General features: G+C 35.1%; 1 protein-coding gene across 1 annotated transcript; it reads right to left on the bottom strand.

The window, feature by feature from the left end:
• Positions 1-568: 568 nt before the first annotated feature.
• Positions 569-21,976, bottom strand: LOC133331414 (facilitated trehalose transporter Tret1-2 homolog). The gene is made up of 7 exons (XM_061539807.1): positions 21,849-21,976; positions 11,883-11,997; positions 11,665-11,811; positions 6,089-6,145; positions 5,901-6,029; positions 5,589-5,833; positions 569-1,339 (listed from the first exon to the last, which is right to left on the bottom strand). The coding sequence occupies exons 1-7, from the start codon at positions 21,891-21,893 to the stop codon at positions 569-571; spliced, it is 1,509 nt and encodes a 502-aa protein (XP_061395791.1). The 5' UTR covers positions 21,894-21,976.
• Positions 21,977-22,953: the final 977 nt, after the last annotated feature.

Raw genomic sequence — 22,953 nt, 5'->3', positions numbered from 1 at the left:
TAATAAAAACTAAAAATCAAATAATAACAATTTAAATATTAAAAAAAACTATAGTCTGATAAAAATTACATTAATAACTACTCTAAGAAATGAACCACAAGGAAACAATTTATTCGATTTTTTGTGTCAATAATGTGGAGAAGGAAAAGTAAATTCCTGAGTTTTGTATGAGTGCATTACAGAAAAAAATGTTTCCAAATGATTCAAATATACATCTCTAATGGTCATACTACAACTTAAGAAAAAACAAAAACCCTTATTGTTGGAAGGCTAAAGAAGGCGAGCAGGATTGACTCATCCTTCTATATTCCTGCCACCAAAAGAGTCCTACATCTATTTACGTACATATATATTATATTTATATATTTTTAATATATATAATATTTATTTATTTTCCAATATTTATTTTAAATCATAACATTTAAATTTTTTTGGTATCGAGCTGTTTTATTTAAAAGTACAGATAAAATTTTCTAAAAAATAAATTCTTTTAATTTACAACTAATCTCTAAAAAAATTATTTAAAAAATAATAATAACCCCCTCAAATTTCCGATCGCTCAAACCCCTTATTTATTATCCAACCAGGATTGAATTTGTGACGAACTCTTGCCCTTTGTCTCCAGGACCATAAAGGCCACATACATTGTGGCGACAAACATACAGAATGCGAAAAACCAAAATGTCATATCGGAACCCCAAGCCGTGATCATGGAACCGAATGTTTTTGTGACCAAAAATACCGAAAACCAATTGGACATGACAGTCAATGCCACAGCTGTAGCCTTAACATCAGGCAAGAACAGTTCACCCATCATAAGCCAGGGAATGGGACCATAACCCACCGAGAATGTAATCATATACAAGACCACACACAGCAGGGGTAGCCAACCAATTGACGACACATCCTTTCCATCATCTTTCATATCGAAATAGGCACCCAAAATGGCCAAGCAAATTGTCATAATGGTACTACTAAATATCAGCAGCGACTTGCGACCGGCCTTCTCAATCATCAGCGACGAAGTAAATGTCATTACGACCTGTACAAAACCAACAATAATGGAACAGATTGATGGGTCCAATGTACTGCCGGCTGACTTGAAAATTGGTACGGTGTAGAAAATCACAGCATTCACACCAGAGAATTGTTGGAAGAACATCAGAAGCATGGATATGATGAGGCCATTGCGAGCAGCTCTTATACGGAAAACATCGGAGAACGAAGCATTACCACCGGCCTGATCCAATTCGCTTTGGATTTGTTGAATCGCAGTGCGAGAATCACAATAACGACCCCAAAGCCATTTGAGGGAGAGTGCAGCATCACCACGACGACCCTGGAAGAGAGAAAAACGAAATAAATATTTGTTTTCAAGGACCATAATAAGATTTTTATAAATAATTTTTTGAAAGGCTATTACAGACGTGGGTTTTTCAAGCATCAATATAGGCGTGGATTTTCTAAAAAATATTTTTTCATGTACCAATATAGGCGTGGATTTTTTACAGAAAATGTTTTCAAGGACCAATACAGGCGTGGATTTATCTATACTAATCAAAGAGTAAAGTGATTGACTGACTGACTGATTTATCGATTCGTCAACGAGAGACGAAACGGCTGAAGCTAAAATCTTGAAATTTTGGTTGAGGGTCACTCTTGGTCCAAAGATGACGGTATTAAATGTGATACCATTTGTATTTGGCGAACCGGTGGAGCTAGAACTATGCAATTTGGTTTGGTGGTCGCTGATGGAGTGTAGAATAGATGTAGCAAAGAGCTTTTTGGAAATTCAAACTATAAGTATGCCAAAAGTACTGAAATGTACTAAATTTGGTACAATTTCGTAGCATGTGAATGGATTGAGCTAAAAACTTGAAATTTGGAATGCAAATTAAGGTTGAGAAGTAGGGTCGATATGAGGAGAGTTTGGAAAGCGTGTACTCATGTGTACGAAAAGTACTATATGGTACTGTATTTGGTACAAATTTGATTTGGAGGTTCAAATCGAGCTGGAATAATGAAAAGTGATAGTAACATTACCGTCGGAGTGTAGGATTGGGATATGTACGTAGTTTTGGAAATTTTTACTTATATGTACGAAAAGTACTAAATCGTACTATAATTGGTACAATTTGGATTTGGGTGAAGCGATAGAGCTGGAACAATGAAGTTTGGAGTTAGGATCACTGTAGGGGTGAGGGATTGGGGTCAGGATTCAGTGTAAGAAATTAGTACTTATGAGTCTTAATTGTACTAAATTTAGTACAATTTGAATTTTAGGTGAACCAATAGAGCTAGAATCATGAAATTTGGAGTCAGGAGCACTGTTGTGGTGTAAGATTGAGATATGTAGGAAGTTTTAGAAATTAGTACTAATGTGTACTAAATTTGGTACAATTTGAATTGTGAGTTAACCGATAGAGTTGGAATCCTAAAACTTGGATTTGGGATCACTGTGGGGGTGTAGGGTTAGGATATATAGGATGTTTTAGAAATTTGTACTAAGTGTACTAAATTTGGTACAATTTAAATTGTGGATGAAGCGATAGAGTTGGAATCCTGAAATTTTGATTTAGGATCACTGTGGGGGTGTTAGTTTGGCTTAAGAAGGAGATTCTGGAAATTCGTACTACGTTGTACTAAATTTGCTACAATTTGAATTGTGAGTGAACCGATAGAGTTGGAATCCTGAAACTTGGATTTAAGATCACTGTGGGGGTGTTGGTTTGGGTTAAGTTGGAAGTTTTTGAAATTCGTACTACTGTGTACTCAATTTGGTACAATTTGAATTGCGGGTGCACCAATAGAGTTGGAATCCTAAAACCTGGATTTAGGATGACTGTGGGAGTGTAGGTTTGGGGTAAGAAGAAGGATTTGGAAATAAGTTCTACTGAGTACTAAACGGCTGAAGCTAAAATCTTGAAATTTTGGTTGAGGGTCACTCTTGGTCCAAAGATGACGGTATTAAATGTGATACCATTTGTATTTGGCGAACCGGTGGAGCTAGAACTATGCAATTTGGTTTGGTGGTCGCTGATGGAGTGTAGAATAGATGTAGCAAAGAGCTTTTTGGAAATTCAAACTATAAGTATGCCAAAAGTACTGAAATGTACTAAATTTGGTACAATTTCGTAGCATGTGAATGGATTGAGCTAAAAACTTGAAATTTGGAATGCAAATTAAGGTTGAGAAGTAGGGTCGATATGAGGAGAGTTTGGAAAGCGTGTACTCATGTGTACGAAAAGTACTATATGGTACTGTATTTGGTACAAATTTGATTTGGAGGTTCAAATCGAGCTGGAATAATGAAAAGTGATAGTAACATTACCGTCGGAGTGTAGGATTGGGATATGTACGTAGTTTTGGAAATTTTTACTTATATGTACGAAAAGTACTAAATCGTACTATAATTGGTACAATTTGGATTTGGGTGAAGCGATAGAGCTGGAACAATGAAGTTTGGAGTTAGGATCACTGTAGGGGTGAGGGATTGGGGTCAGGATTCAGTGTAAGAAATTAGTACTTATGAGTCTTAATTGTACTAAATTTAGTACAATTTGAATTTTAGGTGAACCAATAGAGCTAGAATCATGAAATTTGGAGTCAGGAGCACTGTTGTGGTGTAAGATTGAGATATGTAGGAAGTTTTAGAAATTAGTACTAATGTGTACTAAATTTGGTACAATTTGAATTGTGAGTTAACCGATAGAGTTGGAATCCTAAAACTTGGATTTGGGATCACTGTGGGGGTGTAGGGTTAGGATATATAGGATGTTTTAGAAATTTGTACTAAGTGTACTAAATTTGGTACAATTTAAATTGTGGATGAAGCGATAGAGTTGGAATCCTGAAATTTTGATTTAGGATCACTGTGGGGGTGTTAGTTTGGCTTAAGAAGGAGATTCTGGAAATTCGTACTACGTTGTACTAAATTTGCTACAATTTGAATTGTGAGTGAACCGATAGAGTTGGAATCCTGAAACTTGGATTTAAGATCACTGTGGGGGTGTTGGTTTGGGTTAAGTTGGAAGTTTTTGAAATTCGTACTACTGTGTACTCAATTTGGTACAATTTGAATTGCGGGTGCACCAATAGAGTTGGAATCCTAAAACGTGGATTTAGGATGACTGTGGGAGTGTAGGTTTGGGGTAAGAAGAAGGATTTGGAAATAAGTTCTACTGAGTACTAAATTTGGTAAAATTTGAATTGTGGGTGAAACGATAGAGTTAGAATCCTGAAATTTAGATTTAGGATTGGGTTATATAGACAGTTTTGGAATTGGTACAACTGTGTACAAAATTTGGTACAATTTGAAGTGTGGATGAACCTATGGAGTTTGAATCTTGAAGCTTGGATTTAGAATCACTGTCGGGGTGTAGGATGGGGGTATTTAGGAAGTTTTGGAAATTTCTACTACTATGTACTAAATTTGGTACAATTTAAATTGTGGTTGAACTGATAGAGTTGGAATCCTGAAACTGGGATTTAGGATCACTGTGGGAGTGTAAGTCCTTAACAAGACGTGGATTTAAGAAATAACAATTTTCAAGGACCTTAACAAGGCGTGGATTTATTAAAGAATATTTTTCAAGGACCTTAACAAGGCGTGGATTTATTAAAGAATATTTTTCAAGGACCTTAACAAGGCGTGGATTTATTAAAGAATATTTTTCAAGGACCTTAACAAGGCGTGGATTTATTAAAGAATATTTTTCAAGGACCTTAACAAGGCGTGGATTTATTAAAGAATATTTTTCAAGGACCTTAACAAGGCGTGGATTTATTAAAGAATATTTTTCAAGGACCTTAACAAGGCGTGGATTTATTAAAGAATATTTTTCAAGGACCTTAACAAGGCGTGGATTTATTAAAGAATATTTTTCAAGGACCTTAACAAGGCGTGGATTTATTAAAGAATATTTTTCAAGGACCTTAACAAGGCGTGGATTTATTAAAGAATATTTTTCAAGGACCTTAACAAGGCGTGGATTTATTAAAGAATATTTTTCAAGGACCTTAACAAGGCGTGGATTTATTAAAGAATATTTTTCAAGGACCTTAACAAGGCGTGGATTTATTAAAGAATATTTTTCAAGGACCTTAACAAGGCGTGGATTTATTAAAGAATATTTTTCAAGGACCTTAACAAGGCGTGGATTTATTAAAGAATATTTTTCAATGGCCTTAAAAAGACGTGGATTTATTAGGATTAATTTTTCAAGGACCTTAACAAGACGTGGATTTATTAGGATTAATTTTTCAAGGACCTTAACAAGACGTGGATTTATTAGGAATATTTTTTCAAGGACCTTAACAAGGCGTGTTTTTTTTAGAATATTTTTTCTAGAAGCAATACAGTAGGCCTATTCGGTAATTTTTTAATAACATTCAATATTGTTTATTTTACAACAATTTCATTTGTTTGTTTTATTGTTTCTTTTCAATAACAAAAGAAATTTAAACAATATTGAATGTTGTTAAAAGTTACAGAAAGGCCTACAGGTGTGGTTTTTTAAAAATATTTTTCCAAGACTATCTAAAGACGTAGATTTCTTATAATATGTTTTAAATTGTTTAATGCTTACCTTCTTCAATAAATAAGTTGGTGTTTCAGGCAAAAACAACATTCCAATAAACAAGGCGACCGGGACCAGCAAACAAAGGACACTCAACGTTGTCCATGTGACCATTGCACCAATAATATACACGAGCAGAATACCAATGGACAATGTCAGCTGGAAGAGTGTGCCCAGTGTGCCTCTTATACTACTTTCAGCAATTTCCGAAATATACATGGGAGCAACAACACAGAAACTACCAGTAGCCAAACCTGAAAAGAAACAACAAAAATATTATATATGAAATCGGAAAAGGATATTTGGGTTTCAAAATCTTACCAATTGTAAAACGAGCAAAGTAGAGAACCGTAGCCGAGTTAGCAAAAATAGTTGCTGTCCATGCCACAATAAAGGGTATATCCATAACCAGAGCGGTGTAACGACGTCCAATGTAGTCAGCAATGTAACCTTAAGAAAATATGTTTAATTAGCTGTAGACCCTTTGTAGATTCGGTTATTTAACTCACCTGTAGGTAAAGCTCCCAAAAAGGCGCCAATAGCTAATAAGGAACTAACCCAGGTTTCTGTAAATAAATAGAAAATTGATGTTAATAATTGATATAAAATTATTAAAACCACCTCATTATGATATACTTTAAAATTCCGTAGCATAAATATAATAATATAAAGAAAATAATATGTCAAATGTATTTGAATCACGTGTTTTTTATACCCTCCACCATAGTATGGAGGGTATATTAATTTTGTTTTTCCGTTTGTAACTCATCAAAATAATCATTTTCGACCCTATAAAGTATATATATTCTTGATCAGCGTAAAATTCTATGACGATATAACCATGTCTGTCTGTCTGTCTCTCAGTTGTAGTCACTCTAGCGTCTAAACGAATTGAGATAAATTACCAAAATTTTGCATAGAGTCATCTCTTGTCTGCAGGCAGGTCAGGTTCGAAGATGGGCTATATCGGTCCACGTTTAGGCATAACTCCATTTTAGGGTACTCCCCAATTTTCGGTATTTTGAGGTCCTTGAGCGCGTTTTTAAACTGATAGCAAATCTTTCCACTAAAAATTATATATATATATATATATTGGACAATTTTTTCGGTTAGCCCTCATATAAGGGTACCCCCCAATTTTCGGTATTTTAGGGTTCTTGAGCGCGGTTTTCAACCGAATTCGCTGAAATTTGGTACATGGGGTTCTTATTCTTATTTCCCCACTAAAAATTATAACTATAGGTCCACTTTTTCTTGTAGACCCATATAAGGGTACCTCCCAATTTCCAGTTTTTGGGAGTATTTGACCGGATTTTTCCGTCGAATTGGCTGTAATTTAGCAATTTGAGTTCTTATTGGGTAACGAAACTGTCCACAAAAAATTATAAATATAGGTAAATTTTTTCGGAAATTGTTAGGTTCTTGAGCGCGTTTTTTAACCGAATTCGCTGAAATTTGGTATTTTGTAGTCGTATATGATAACAAATCTCTTAACCAAAAATTATTAATAATCACCCCTTTTTAGGGGTAGTCCCCATATAACCCCCTTTTTATATTAAAATAGTTATCCGATTTGTTTCGTGTTTAGGGGTTGGGTAGTCGTTACGGGGATAAGTCAATTTTTACCCTACAAAGACGTTTTCGTCATCTGTTGTAAGCATTCCGCCTTCTAAAGATATTGTGATAAAAAAACTCAAACATGACAATAATGAAATATATCGGCAGACATTTAGGCATCTCCTCAATATAGAAATACCTCCTGATGGAGAGAATTGAGATAAACAATTAAAATATTGGGTTCAAAATTGGCAATAAATATTGGTAATAAATATTGGTCCCTCTTTAGGCATACCATCATATAACTTCGTAATCTAAATTACAGTAGTTTGAGGATTTTATACTCTACCATGCGTTATCAGTATCAGTCCACTTTTGGATCTTATAGATTTTAGGAAAAGTCCCCATTAAAATTGCTGAAATTTGTATTTGGTATACATAATGGTTTACATAAATCGGTTTGTAGAATTATCGGTATATACCCACTTTTTGGTATGTTCCCTATATTTTCATTGTTTGTATCTGTCAGTATAACTATGGTGGAGGGTATCCAAAGTTTGGCCCGGTCGAACTTAACGCTTTTTCACTTGTTTGAATAATATAATCGTTCTAGGTAGCTATTATATAAAAACAGTTTTTCTTAGAAAATTTGTTCGGCTACCAAAATGTTACAACATTCTATTAAATTATTGAATTTTTGTCGAGTATTACTCTTGATTACAAATTATTGATAATGATTTTTTTTTTCAATTACATGAAAAATTTTACCCTATGTCAAGAACTAATCAAATACCGTATGTATTTAATTATTGTCTATCACAAGATAATTTCTATTGACCAAGTCATATTGACTTCTTATGAAAACCATTTATTGACGTAATCAGCTCTTAGACAATATTAAATATTTGATTTTAGAACAAGGAAAAAATGGTATACAAATAAACTCTGCAAATACTTAAATTCGAATATTAGTTTTTGTGAAGTTTTTATCGTTCGTTAGTATACACCAGGATAATACAGAATGTTGAAATAATGTACAAATGAAATAAACTTCTTCTGATCTGAAAATTTAAGCTTTGTAAATGTGTCAGCTACAAATGTCAGTAGAAGAAAAATTCTAATAATGATATCCCAAATAAAAAACTAAGGGAACTGATGAGGATCAGTAGCGAGATTCGAGATTACCCCTCGGAGGACAATGCCATTTTTCAAAACTGAAAATGTAATATAAATTTTTATACCGCTAAAAGACTAGAATGACAAATTACAGCCACATTGGTTAGAAAAGGGGCCAAGGAACATACAAATAAACATTTTTCGGGGCCCTTATATGGGGAATATGCGAAACATGGGTCCATATTGAAAATTTTCTGAGAAGACATATTTTACTCCTCCTGACCACTTGGGAAATGAAGAAATATCCAAATGGGACGGGGCTGTATATATATTGAAATTTTCAGCGAATATCTTTTGTCAAAGCTCTATCTTAAATATTGCAATATTTCAACAGACAGAGGGCATAAATAAGGTGTTAAGTTTGGTTCCCATTGTTCGGATATAGATATAGTTCCCATTTTTATACCCTTCACCACACTGTTGTACAGGGTATTATGTCTTTGTGCATATGTTTGTAACAGGCAAAAGGAAACGAGATAGACACATGGTTCCTTTTCAGAATATGCATAGAATCACTTTCTAAGTCGTCCTTACATCCATCCGTCCGTCTGTCTGCCTGTCCATGTTAAATTGTAAACAATGTACAGGTCGCATTTATGATTCGAATTGGATGAAATTTGACACAGCTCATTTATTTGGCCCAAGGACGAACCCTATTTAAATTGGGAAAAATCGGTTCAGATTTAGATATAGCTCCCATATATATGTTCGTCCGATTTAAGGTAAATTGTGCACCATAGCCCCTAAATATCTTTCGATTGGCACAACGTACTGCATTAAGCCTGGAATGATGGTGCTATGTTTCGGGAAAATCGGTTAAGATTAAGATATAGCTCCCATATATATTTTCGTCCGATTTTATGTAAATAGTGCACCAAAGTCCCTTTATATGCTTCGATTTGCATGAAATTTAGAATGGCGCACTGAATTAAGTCTAGAACGATGTGTGTTAAATTTCGTGAAAATCGGTTCAGATTTAGATATAGCTCCCATATATATTTTCGTCCGATTTAAGGTAATTGGTGCACCAAAGTCCCTATATATCTTTCGATTTGCACGAAATTTGGCACAACGCTCTGAATTAAGCCTAGAATGATGTGTGCCAAGTTTCGTGAAAATCGGTTCATATTTATATATAGCTCCCATACATATTTTTGTCGGATTTAAGATAAATGGCGCACCAATGTCCCTATATATCATTCGATTTGCACGAAATTTGGCACAATGCTCTGAATTAAGCCTAGAATGATGTGTGCCAAGTTTCGTGAAAATCGGTTCATATTTATATATAGCTCCCACATATATTTTTGTCCGATTTTATGTAAATAGTACACCAAAGTCCCTTTATATCCTTCGATTTGCACGAAATTTGGCACAACGCTCTGAATTAAGCCTAGAATGATGTGTGCCAAGTTTCGTGAAAATCGGTTCAGATTTCGATATAGCTCCCATATATGTGTTTGTCCGATTTTATGTAAATGGTGCACCAAAGTCCCTATAAATTCGATTTGCACGAAATGTGACATAGCGTACTGAATTGAGTCTAGAATGATGTGTGTTAAGTTTCGGGAAAATCGGTTCAGAATTCGATATAGCTCCCACATATACATATATATTCGTCCAATTTTAAATAAATGGTGCACCGAACTCCTAATGTTTGTCCGATTAACTCCAAATTTTGCACAACTGATAACATTTAAAATTATATATTTTTGTTGAAATTGGTGCAGATGCAGCCATAGCTTCCATATGTATTTCGAACGGGTGTCTGATTGATATTAAATTTTTGACAGTGCGGCGTACCGAATAGCGTGTATCAATTTTGCCATAAATTTGTCCCATGGTACGCAGACGACTCTAATCTGCCCGAATGAAGTTAAATTTAGCATAGGTTGCAGAAAGACATGAGAATGCTCCTTAGAGGACTAATTGACATACAATTGTAAGGATACATATGTACAATATACTCAAAGTGGTGAAGGGTATCATATAGTCGGTCCAGTCCGTCTTTACTACCTTCCTTACTGGTCTTAGTTCTTGGGTTATTGTTCGTCGTTAGGTGTTCCCAATCGACCTCAATTCCTTGATCCTTGGGGATTCCATTCAAGCGCCATCGATATCGATATTTTTTTCTTAAGCTATGACCAATCCATCTCCATTTCCTATTTTAATCTGCTTTTGTATGGGTTCCTGGTTCGTAAGGTTCCACAGCTCTACGTTACTTATGTGTTTATCTTGAATATTCTGCGCATCATCCTGAGGCATTTGTTTATGAACACCAGAAGCTTTTGCGTGATTGTGTTAGACACAAGCCAGATATCACTGCCGTATAACATAATAGATTTTTATGCCTTATAATAATCAATTTTTATGCCTTTCCTTTATAAATATATAATAATTCGAACTATTCCTAAATAACATCCTAAGGTTTGGAAATTATAACCTCTCCCTCAAATGGATTCAACAATAGTGTGAATAGAAAAAAATATATCCACACGCGTTGCCTTTTTTTCTAATACAAAAAAATTCTAATAAGTATCCCCCAAGTGGTCAATTGTTACACACAAATAAAATATATACATACATATTACACACAAACATATGGACAATCAACTTGAAACGTTGTAATCACACCAACTCATCAACCGCTGATTGCACTTCAGTGGCTATCACTCATCGGCCAATTCAAGGCAAATGGAAACGGTTCGTAATAGTCTCAAGAGTCGGGATGGTTGGTAATGGAAATGAATGCCAATGGCAAAGTCAACGTCGGACCAATAATAAAAATAGGTTAGTTCAGGTTCAGTTGGTCAGGAAGAAGAAAACCACAACAAAAAACTAAATCATAGTGCAATCATATTTCTCGCAGAATAAAGGGTTGTAGTCATCAACACCCTGAACGGAAGAAGAATGACACCGATAAATCATTGCTAACCACACACAGTGGAACGGTTACACTTTCTAACGCCCTGCAATATGGATGTATGTGGTTTAATGGGCGAAGTAGTAATTGTTGTTGCAAAAAAGTAAATAAAACACTTGAAACTGGCGTCAACTGTCATAATTGAATTGACCGTCAATGTTTGAATTGTTGTCATTTATTGTCAACAGTTGCAATGATTGCTTGGCAAAACTAATAAAAACCTGGCATTAGGGAACCACTTGAATAGGAATCAAATGAGAAGTAGGTGGGGATATGGAAGGTATTGATCATAACTATTTCATTGGAATTGATTTGTAGCCTTTAATATGTTTATGATCATTTAATGTCTATTTAAGACCCACCCACTAAAAGCTGACACCACTTCAAAAGGGGGGATTGCAATTTGGATTTGTGATATTATGTACTTACGCTGACTTAACGTCAATTGCAGTTGCGATGAAGAACCATCGGTAGAATTATTTGCAGTGGTATTAGCATTTGGATCCTCACTAATCTGTGGCAGTACTGGGGATGTCCAAGCTAATGCAGTACCAGCAGATACGGCACCCAAACAAACTAAGGAGAGAGGGGGAGAGAACAAATTTTTATTTGGAGAATGTTGGCGGGAGTGAGAGAGAGGTACTTACCAACCATGGCTGCAAAATATTGCATTTTCTTTGATGTCTTAACGACCCCATCTTGCAGGGGGTCATATAGCATGGGATTCCGTGAGCTGGGGTCATTGTCTTCTTGACTGACAGTCTAAGGGAGGAAAGAAGGAAAATTTAGTCATTTGCTGGAAAAAATTAAAGTAATTATTGAAACAAGTAGGAACGTGGTTAAAATCAAAATTTGTATACCCTCCACCATGTGATCTCACTCAGCAGTTCTTTAAAAATTCGGGACCTTCATATAGAGACAATTTTGGTGTAAATTGTCTGCTAGTAAGTAGTTTATACTCTCAGAAAATCAAACACCAAATAGCAGACAGTAAGGTAAGAAAACTAGGTTAGGAACTTTAACATAGTAAGCGGGACCTCCAGATGTATTTACAAAAATTAATGTATATTATTTCCTGAAAACCCCGAAATGCCAACGTAGATCATTTTAAATTGGAAAATGCAGCTAAAACTATAATAATATGTAAAATTACTGGACCTCAATATGGAGGCTATGCAAAATTACAGCTGTTTCAGTTGGAAAAGGCGCCTAAAATTTCAAAAGTCTATCCTGCAAAATTTCAAATGTCTATTTTACATATTGTGATCTTTATCGTGATTTCAGTAGACAGTAGTAGTTTTCGAATATTTGCAAAAATATATTTTATTTGGGTGAAATAAAAAAAAATGATAATGTAACGAAACGAAAATTGGAATATTATTTTTGAAAAATCAACCATAAGTAATTGCTGTAAAATATTCTAACACATAATAGGAATGACTAGGCATAGCGCCACCCAGAGGAAAATTGAAACCCCAGATAAGCATGGACCTCAATCATTGCAGATACGTTGTTTCTAGGCAACAATATATGGCAGCCCCACCATCTAGGGCAAACCACAGCAGACCAATCATGTACTTAGCTGGCGATGCTTTGTAAAAATTATATGCTATCATGAGGAGTAACAGGGAAAACATGTAAAACAAAATATATAAATGTATAAATATGTATAAATGAAAAAACGGAAGTGTAGGAGATAGCGCCACCCAAAGGAAAATATACACTCTAAATAAGCGTAGACCTCAAGCATAACACAAAATTCACCTAGAATTAGCTACAGCAGCTGAAAAAACATGATTGATGAAACTAACACCAGGACTATGCGAGTAAGATGGCGATGTTTTGGCAGCCATATATCCCTAAAAGAAATAACAAGCAAAAAAAGTAAATACGTGTTCGACCGAACCTTTTCTAGACTTTGTAACAGATTGTGAAGCTTAGTTCAAATCTGACATTCCAATCGCCTGATATCGGATTTATAAATATTGAAAATGTTTGACCCATTGTGGGGGAGGTACCAGAAGAAGTGGACCAATGGCTCCCATCTTCAAACCTGATCTGGGCTTGGAAAAGATAATAGGTGGTGTAAAATTTGGTTCTAATAGGACATTCCATTCGCCTGAAATTGGATTCATGAATATTAAAAAAGCTGCCCCTTTGTGGGTGGAGGTGCCAGAAGGAGTGGACCAATGGGTCACATCTTCGAACTTGATCTAGACGTGTGCAAAAGTTGGTTCAAATTGGACATTCCATTTGTCTGATATTGGATTTATATATATTGAAAAGATTAACCATTTGTGGAGCAAGCTCCAGAAGTAGTGGACCAATGAATCCCATCTTTAAATAAGATCTAGGCTTTGTAAAGGTAATAGGTTGTGTAAAGTTTGATTCAAATCGGACATTCCATTAGCCTGACATTGGATTTATAAAAATTAAAAATTTTGACCAGAAGGAGTAATCCAATGAGTCCTATTTTCCTATTTGATCTAGGCTTGGTAAAGATAATAGGTTGTACAAAGTTTCGCTACAATCGAATTGTCCGTTTGCATGTTATTATAAAATTAATTTTTAGTACAATTTTGATCGATTTGTAGGGGAGGTACCAAAAGGAGTGGACCAATGGGTTCCATCTTCAAATTCAAGGCTTGGTAATGGTAATAGGTTGTGCAAAGTTTGGACATTCCATTAACCTGATATTATATTTAGAAATATTGAAAATGTTGACCCTCTGTGGGGGAGGTTTCGGAAGGAGTGGACCAATGGATCCCATCATCTAACTTTATCTATGCTTGGTAAATATAATAGGTTGTATAAAGTTTGGTTAAAATCGGATAGGTGCTTACGTATTCAGATATTATTTAGTAACCTATACACATTATAGGCAAGAAATGTAGCGCTCATCGATTTAAAATTTTCCAAGAGGTTCTAGTTATGGTCAAGGACAACGCCTATAATGTTTGATGATGATCAGATAAAAATTGTGGGATGATGTGGACTGAAAACTTAATATTTTGTGTTTTTTCAAGTCGATCTATAGGCCACAAACCGAACATCACAACAAAACCCACGGTGAAGGAATCTGGACAAGTCATTAGAAGGGCTGAGTGATTCAAGGGAATGACCATATAAAACTGTTGGAATGCAAGGAATAGCATTACAAATGAGTAAAGGTGAATAATTGAACTATATAAAAAGGAATGGAAAATATAGTTCAATTATTCACCTTTACTCATTTGTAATGCTATTCCTTGCATTCCAACAGTTTTATATGGTCATTCCCTTGAATCACTCAATTAGATCTCTTTCCCACATCCTTGACAAGAATGTATCATCGATCGCGAAAAATACGTCAAATACCATTCTCAATTACTAAACGTCAAGCGAAACAACTTCCGTCCGACACATGAAATACTTTTGGTCGGTGACATTTCTTTCCTTATTCTCATTCGAAACTATTTAGTATAGTTTTAATTAGACTTTGGACCTCCTCCCAGAAAAAAAACTAAAATTGCAATCGATTCTAAAGTTCAAGTTTACAAACCAAAAAAGACAACAAGTGAAATTACAAAATAAAAGAATACAATTTAGAAAAAATCTCAACAATGCACTTTAGCCAAACTAAGAAAATAGCAACAACAACAAAAGAAAACATTTTAAAAATTTAGCCAATTTACAATAAAAGAACAACAAAAAAACAATCGATAGGAGACAAAAAACCGAATAACAACTAAATTTAGCCACAATTTTTGGCATACCGCACGTGCTACGTAGCGATGAGGTAAAAAAACGTCAATGACTAAACGGCGCCAATGTGGGTTTCACTATATGTGGGGGCTTTCAGAAGGAAAGGGGTGTGTGACAAAATTTAAGATCTTTATAAAAATACGATTTTTTTCGAATTTCTCTGCATTTTTTCTTCATTTTTATATGAAGTAAATAATTTATAATGTTTTTATTTAATATTATATCTAATTAAATTTTTAATTTTCTTTTTTTTTTTGTAATTTAAAAACGCTTGCATGGCATCTGCGAAGCATATTTATCTTAAATCGGCCATATCTTTAGATCTTTATTTTTATAATAATTTTGGCCCGCGTCCATGTACGCAGTTTCGCTATAAAACAACAACTCAAAATAATGATGGTGTTTTAATGGCAGTTTTTATGTGAATTACACAATGCAACGAAATTTTGTGTATTTCACAATATAAATCAAGAAATGTGGGATTTTTCAATCAATAAGGAAGGAGGAGTCAACAAAATTAAAATTTTTGGGGATACAAAAAAAATGTTAGTATTTTGCTGGATAATATTTTTGTTTTATGGCCCACTTAGTTTGAAAATGAAACCTGGTGATATTTGATCCCATTTCGTTTTTAAAGCTATTTTCAAGTGTCTCAAGTTTCTGATGCTATAATGTTTAAATAGGATTGAGATGTCGACTATGAATGGGCGTTCGAAGTATTTGAGACAGTTATAAAGGATGCAAAGTCTGGAATTTAGAACAGTATGTTTGAGATCATTATCCTGACCTTATTGACGTCGATAATAAATGGTTTTTGACGACATTCTGTATTTTAGAAACAGTGCGCTTCATTATGTTTGGTATCTCCCATAAAGATTTTCAAACAATGTGCAGATCTATTACAATTGTACGTCCGATTTTCTATCCATATTTTGCCTGGATCAAAAGGCTGTAGCTGGAGCCAATATTTAGCAGCCTGCATGGTCATGGTACTATAGGATTGGGTTTCAACACCATACAAAAATTTAGGTTCTACGATGCGCTCTTGTCTTGATAAATCACGACGAATGATATGAAAGTAAAAAAGTGTCTGTCGGAGTTATAAACAGGTTTTATTATTCGTTTCATATAAGGTAAAAGGGCAGACCTGTCCCACCTTCGGACTTCATCTAGGCTTGGCAAGTTCGGTTCAAATCGGACATTCCATTAGCCTGATATCGGATTTGCACATATTGGAAATTTTAACCCTTTTGGGGGGAGGTACCAGAAGGAGTTGACAAATGGGTCCCATCTTCCTACTTGACCTTCCTACTTGGTAAAGATAATAGGTTTTGTTAAGTTTCGTTAAAATCGGATAGGTCGTTTGCATGTTATTATAAAATCCATTTTTAGCACATTTGTGGGGGAAGTACCAGAAGGAGTGAACCGATATACCATATCTTCGAACATAAACTAAGTTTAGAAGAAATATCAAAATGTGCAAAGTTTGGATGAAATCAATTATTCCCTTTGAGAGTCGACTCCAAATTTTCTGAAACGGATTTATCCAAAGGAACATGGGGTCTAAAACCAATATTTCGATCAGCAAATTTTCACCACATCAAATTGTATATATCCTCATTAGCCATAAGGCTGAGTGAATAAAGAAACAAAACATTGTCAGATTCGCTGTAAATAACTACGTTTTTTTTTTTTTTTTTTTTTGAAATAGTTGAATATCTTTAAGGAGGTGTCAGAAGAGGTTGTCCTACAGACCCCATCTTCGATTTTAGTTTAGGTTTTGTAAAATAAGTTTGGTATCAAAGTTTGGTAAAAGTATTACGATTTGTAAAGTTTTTATCCAATCGCACATTCCATTCTCTTGATGTTTAATTATCAAATGTTGGCACTTCTAAGTCCAAACTTTAAACATTATACATGCATGGGTTATTGTCGGCAATTTTTTGATAATTTTGGGGGGAAAGGTAACTCCGAACTTCATTTAAGTTTAAAAGAAATGTTTCGATGAAATAGTTGGAATAAAATAGTTTACCCGTTCTAGACAGACACACAGACAGGCATACATTTGTGAATCGAATCCAAATTATCTGAAACGGATTTGGTCCAAGGAAATGTGGCTTCTAAAACACAAATCTAAAACACGATGAGACACATTTCGCCGTATTAAAGTGTATATACCTACATTATTCTACTAATCCATGGACATTTTATAAACTTTGCACAGTGTAATATTTTATACTAATCCCCGATAATCCGATATATTGATTCTGATTCTGATGTTACTTTTTGAAAACATGTAAATTTGATATGAACCAATTCTTCTAGTAAGAAGTATCCTTCCGTTCTGTTATCCTTCTGCCGACCTCAGACAGTGGCTCCTCCATTCATATAAAATACGGATAATTGGATTGGGATGGGGATATATCAAAACATGGACCAACATTATAAAGTGCCTGTTAAAGAGTACAAGTACATAGTTGGAAAATTGGGCTAGGAACTTCAGCATATCTAATAAAATGGAACTATGTAATTGAAATGCTACATTAGTGCCACTAATTTTTTGGGCCACTACAATTTTGTGATATTTACTTTCTATGTGGTAATATGTCCTCTAGAAATTTGATATTTGACATCAGATTAAAAGTCAACCATTCCATATTTATTCACTGCAATGTTTCGGGTCATGTCTTCCTACAGTCACAAACAGGGTGAGATGAAAAAACTGCAACCCACTTCACACTGCTTTCATTTCTAAACCACTCGTCCGACAGCTATTCAAATCATTCCAGTGATAGCTCATTATATTGTTTACAAGCGTACAAAATCATTTTCCAGAAAAAAACTTATTCGTTATGGAATTCAAACGCCGTAGTCCGATTTCTTTATATTGGACTGGAAATCCACAAGTGGCTATCGTTAGAGCACTCAAGCATTTAAATGAGAATAAATTTCTTGTGTCTCGTAGCGTAATGGTAGAGTAGCCCAACGTCAAGGAAGTGGACGGAAGAAAACAGCAACATCAGCAGAAATGGTTCGAAAAGTAAAGAAGCATGAGCTGAACATATGGCAATATTCCATTCGGCAAATATTGAAAAATATGCTCGGGGTAAAGCCATTAAAATTCCAAAAATTGCAAGAACTTACACCACAACAGAAAGAAAAAGACACAAAAGAGCTAAAGAGTTACTTCGCTTGACCGAAAGTGGTGAACTGCCGAATTTGATTTTCTCCGATGAGGAAACATTCGTTGTCCGGCAGTTTGTAAGAATGATCACAAAATTGGGTTCCTCGCTTCATTTCCAGCGCACAATGACCACCAAAACCCACGGATACCAATCCATTGGACTATTGTGTCTGGAGAAAAATATCAAATAGCTCAAGCAAACGCTTCGCCGCAGAACAACATTCGGGCAGCGTGTGACGGTTTCATTGTCCGTTTGAAGGCCATAATTCGTGCCAAAGGTGACCAATTGTCCTGATTTAGATTAGGCGAGCTTACTTGCGGCAATTCGTATCCTTCTTTTTTGAACTTGCTTCATGCGTCTATACAAGGCAATTCGGTTTCAAAAATATTTTTTTTTTACATTTTGTGACAATGTTCTGGATTGGTATTTCAAATTACTGATACTACAAACAAAATACAAAACCAGTGAGCGGAGCAGTATAGTCGGACGGGGCCGACCATACGATACCCTACACAACTTCCATGAAAATCTAACTTTCTGTGGTTCTATATTCTGAGATAGGGCAATATTTCGCGATATTTGCACACTTTTGACTGGCTAGAGGCCAGCAAATGTTACTAATAATCAGTACAGCACCTCTACTTACTAGTCCAGATTCCCTTCACTGTGTTGTGATGTTCGACTTTCGACTCGAAAAGTACAAATAGTTAAGTTTTCGGTCCACTTCATCCGAAAAATATTATGTGATCATCACCTAACATTTTGTCGTCGACCATAACTGCAACCCCATGGAACATTTCAAAGCGATCAGCGCTATATTTCCGCCCTCCAGTGTGGAAATATGTTACTAAATAATATATGAATACGTAAGCACCTGTAAATATTTAAGTGTAACTCCCGCATCCGAGTACCTACGACAATATAATTGGTATCAATTTAAAGGTCAACCACGCCTCTTGGATATACTATCAACTTCTCGGGTCTATGTCCTTCAGTGGCAAATATATACGCTGTAGAATACAAATTTTGTAATTTTTCACACAAAAGTTAGGGTCCATTTGACCCGCTAAATATTGACCGATCTTTATCAAAACAGGCATGCTTATTCTTTGGCCCGTTCCCCTTCTCCATGAATAAAATCGCGGTGTTTGGGCCATAATTGCGGCCTCTGGAGCGACCAGAAAAACCGACAAAAACCAGTGAGCGGAGCAGTATAGTCGGACGGGGCCGACCATACGATACCCTACACAACTACCACGGAACTCAAATTTTCTGCGGATATTTATTCCGAGCCTGGGCAATATTTCGTGATATTTGCACCCTCTTGCTCGATAGAGGTAAACAGCACCTCTTCCTCACACTGACATATTACGAGTATTCAGTACAGCTATTGTCAAGATTTCCTTCACCGTGGGTTGCGTTTTGATGTTCGGCTTTCATTTGTGGTCTATAGATCGACTCGAAAATAAAACAAATTCCAAAATTATTATCTGATCATCACCGAAATTTAGAGGCGTTGTCCTTGACCATACCCGGAACCTCATGGAACATTTCAAAGCGATCAGCGATATAGTTCCGCTCTCTAGAGTGATAATGGGTTACTAAATAATATACGAATACGGAGATACTTGTGAATATTTAGGTGTAACTCTCACATCCGAGCACATACAATAATATAATTGGTCTTAATTTAAAGGTCAACCACTCCTCTTGGATATAATATCAACTTCCCGGGTCTATGTCCTTCAGTGGTAAATATATATGCTATAGAATAAAAATTTTGTCATTTTTCACACAAAAGTCAGTTTCCATTTGACCCGCTAAATATTGACCGATCTTTATCAAAACATGCATGCTTATTCTTTGGCCCGACCCCTTTCTCCATGCAAAATTTCACGATGTTCGGGCCATTATTGCGGCCTGTGGAGCGACCAGAAAAACCGACAAAAATTTAGTATTTGGTCCATTTCACCCCCTAAATATTAACCGATCTTTCCCAAAAACAATAGGGGTCTTCATTGGCCAGAACCCATCCTACATGCAAAATTTCGTGAAGATTGGTCCATAACTGTGGCCTGTATCGTGTTTACAAATTATAATGGACAGACGGACGGACGGACGGACGGACGGACGGACACACATGTCTAGATCGACTCAGCTAGTCGAGATATGACGATCGGTATACTTAAAGGTGGGTCTAGGACCAATATTTCGCGGCGTTACAAACTTTTGGGGCTGCACAAAGCTATAATACCCTGACAACATAGTTGTGTAGGGTATAATAAAGTTTTTGGTCCATTTCATCCCCTAAATATTAACCGATCTTTTCCAAAAACAATAGGGGTCTTCATTGGCCAGAACCCATCATACATGCAAAATTGCGTGAAGATTGGTCCATAACTGTGACCTGTATCGTGTTTACAAATTATAATGGACAGACGGACGGACGGACACACATGTCTAGATCGACTCAGCTAGTCGAGATATGACGATCGGTATACTTAAAGGTGGGTCTAGGACCAATATTTCGCGGCGTTACAAACTTTTGGGGCTGCACAAAGCTATAATACCCTGACAACATAGTTGTGCAGGTTATAAAAAGAATTGCCAGAAACTTTTTTTTCAAATTTCTATTCCCCTCGCCCCTCTCTCCTTCAAACAAAGACTTGCCGCAAGTAAACTCGCCTAATCTAAATTGGGGCATTCGAACAAATCTAAACTTATTCCAAAATTTGATGCTGTTTCCGACATTTTTTGCTTTCAATAAAATTGTAAAAATTGTAGCGTTTGAATTTGTTTGACCAGAACCGCTCCTAAATGGAAAATTTCGTATCGTGTTTACAAAATATTATAGACAGACAGACCGACAGCTAGTCAAGATACAATATCGTATATCCTAAATACGACAGCCCACTCCTTGGAACAAATCATATAGCAACATACGGAAGAGTTGCGAAAATATATTAATTTATATTACTATCAGAATTCCCTTAAATGGTCTTATTTCTGTATTTGTATGTTTTAATATTTGTCATTTAAACATTTTTTATTTTACAGCCAATTTCGAGTCCATCCCAATTTTTTATTAAATTAGAATTTTCAATGAAAATTGTGGTAAGTGCAAATTTAAAATTACTCTAAAAATTACAATTATTACAATTACAAAATGTATGTTCACTATCTTATTTAAAATTCCTGGCGTATTTTTATGTCCCATATTCGTTTTTTAAATTTCCAAATTATTAATTTTAATAAAATAGTGTATTTTTCTAATATTTGTTGACCAACCACACAAAAATCAGTCAACACTTGAAAAACATAATGTTTTCGTCAAAAAATAAAAACAAAGGAAATACACAAACAAACTTTTTATATTACACCATCTTATAACGTATATAACCATACAGCTGTCGATATGTAATTTTCGAAAATATGTCCAATATTGCCGAGAGAATTTTTGCAAATAAACAAAAATTATAAGAAGCAGCAACGACAACAACATCCTCGACTAGACAACTATTCATAAATCTTTAAAAAAAGGGGGTGTGTTTGCCAGCCAAAACGCGATGTAGGAGTGTTTGCTTGGGGGCTGGGACCAAATGTAGGAATAACGTCAATGTGGCCACCAAAAACGTAATTGAAATAAATAAAAATAACCACAAAATATGAAAATTCTAAATTTACCTGCCACCAACGCGCCATGGCGCGCACAACTTTATCCGAATCCATTGTTAGTCCTTTGAGGACTCGAACAAATTTATATGCAGCGAAAATGTGTCCGGTTATATAACTTTAATTTGAATTAATTGTGCGATAAGAAGAACAGAATTCAATAAAATTTGAAGTAAGCGCACGCGTCAGTTATGTAAAAAATTAATTAATTTTCTATGAACCACCAAAAAATTAACTATTTTTCTTTTCTTGAAATTCTTCACAAATAAAAAATCACTTTGTATAGTTGCAACAAGTTTGAATCCGTTTAATTTTATTTCAAGTTCATTGTTTTGCACTTTGTATTCGAAACATAACAATCGGTTCAAAATTCTTTTTATTTCACTTGACGTCAATAGTCCGTTCTTTTTGAGAATGCAAATATTTCTTTTTTTTTCAAATTGATTTTTTCTTCTAAATTTTAATTCTATTCGTGTTGATGCCTCTATATCTGAGAGAAGACTAAAATCTTTTCGAACAGTTTTTGTGTAAAAACATTTTTACACAATGAATTTTCGAACTTTTCTTTTCTGTCGCCGATCTTGTTATTCCTTTTTCGCCACCCCACCCCAACCCACAGTAGTTGGTTAGTCTTCTTTTACGTATCTTCTTCGTCTTCTATTGCATATCTTTTATTTTCTTCTTCTTTTTCATGTTTCAATCGTCTTGTTGTTGTTTTACAATTAATGATGCAAAATAACGAAAAAAGACAGACAATCGGCGGGGAGGCCGTTGGACCATTTGCAGGAAGACGAAGAAGAACATAAATGAATTCTACGCTATTTTGTAGAGATTTTTAATTCAATAGTATTTTCATTTAAAAAGAAAAGAATCAATGAAATGCATCATAAACAAATTAAATTTTAATTGTTGTTGACGTTAATTGTTAATTCATTTGTTTATTATTATGTTCTCGTTATTCCTGGGTGATTCATTTGGCCGTGGCCCTTGAAGGAAAATTACCAGCCATTAGCGGCGGCTAGTTAGAAGTGGAAAGTTTTTTCTGAATTAAATTGACGTAGTTTCAAGGAAATGAAATCAATATACCTAAAATAAATCAGGTTTTAATTGTAAACTA

Source organism: Musca vetustissima, unplaced genomic scaffold (genome assembly GCF_032173495.1).
Source record: "Musca vetustissima isolate MV318-11 ecotype Yass unplaced genomic scaffold, APGP_CSIRO_Mvet_v1 utg1968, whole genome shotgun sequence".
In the NCBI taxonomy this organism is placed as follows: domain Eukaryota; kingdom Metazoa; phylum Arthropoda; class Insecta; order Diptera; family Muscidae; genus Musca; species Musca vetustissima.
Note: the sequence above shows the minus strand (reverse complement) of the source record. Positions and strands in the feature narration are given on the sequence as shown.

What these genes read in the sequence shown, in the direction of transcription:
- LOC133331414 (XM_061539807.1), bottom strand. Translation starts at nt 21,893, where the DNA reads ATGGATTCGGATAAAGTTGTGCGCGCCATGGCGCGTTGGTGGCAG. An exon ending in GCAATTGACGTTAAGTCAGC is followed by an intron (nt 6,146 to 11,664) that starts GTAAGTACATAA and finishes ATTTATTTACAG; the next exon opens with AAACCTGGGTTAGTTCCTTA. An exon ending in CTTTGCTCGTTTTACAATTG is followed by an intron (nt 5,834 to 5,900) that starts GTAAGATTTTGA and finishes GTTTCTTTTCAG; the next exon opens with GTTTGGCTACTGGTAGTTTC.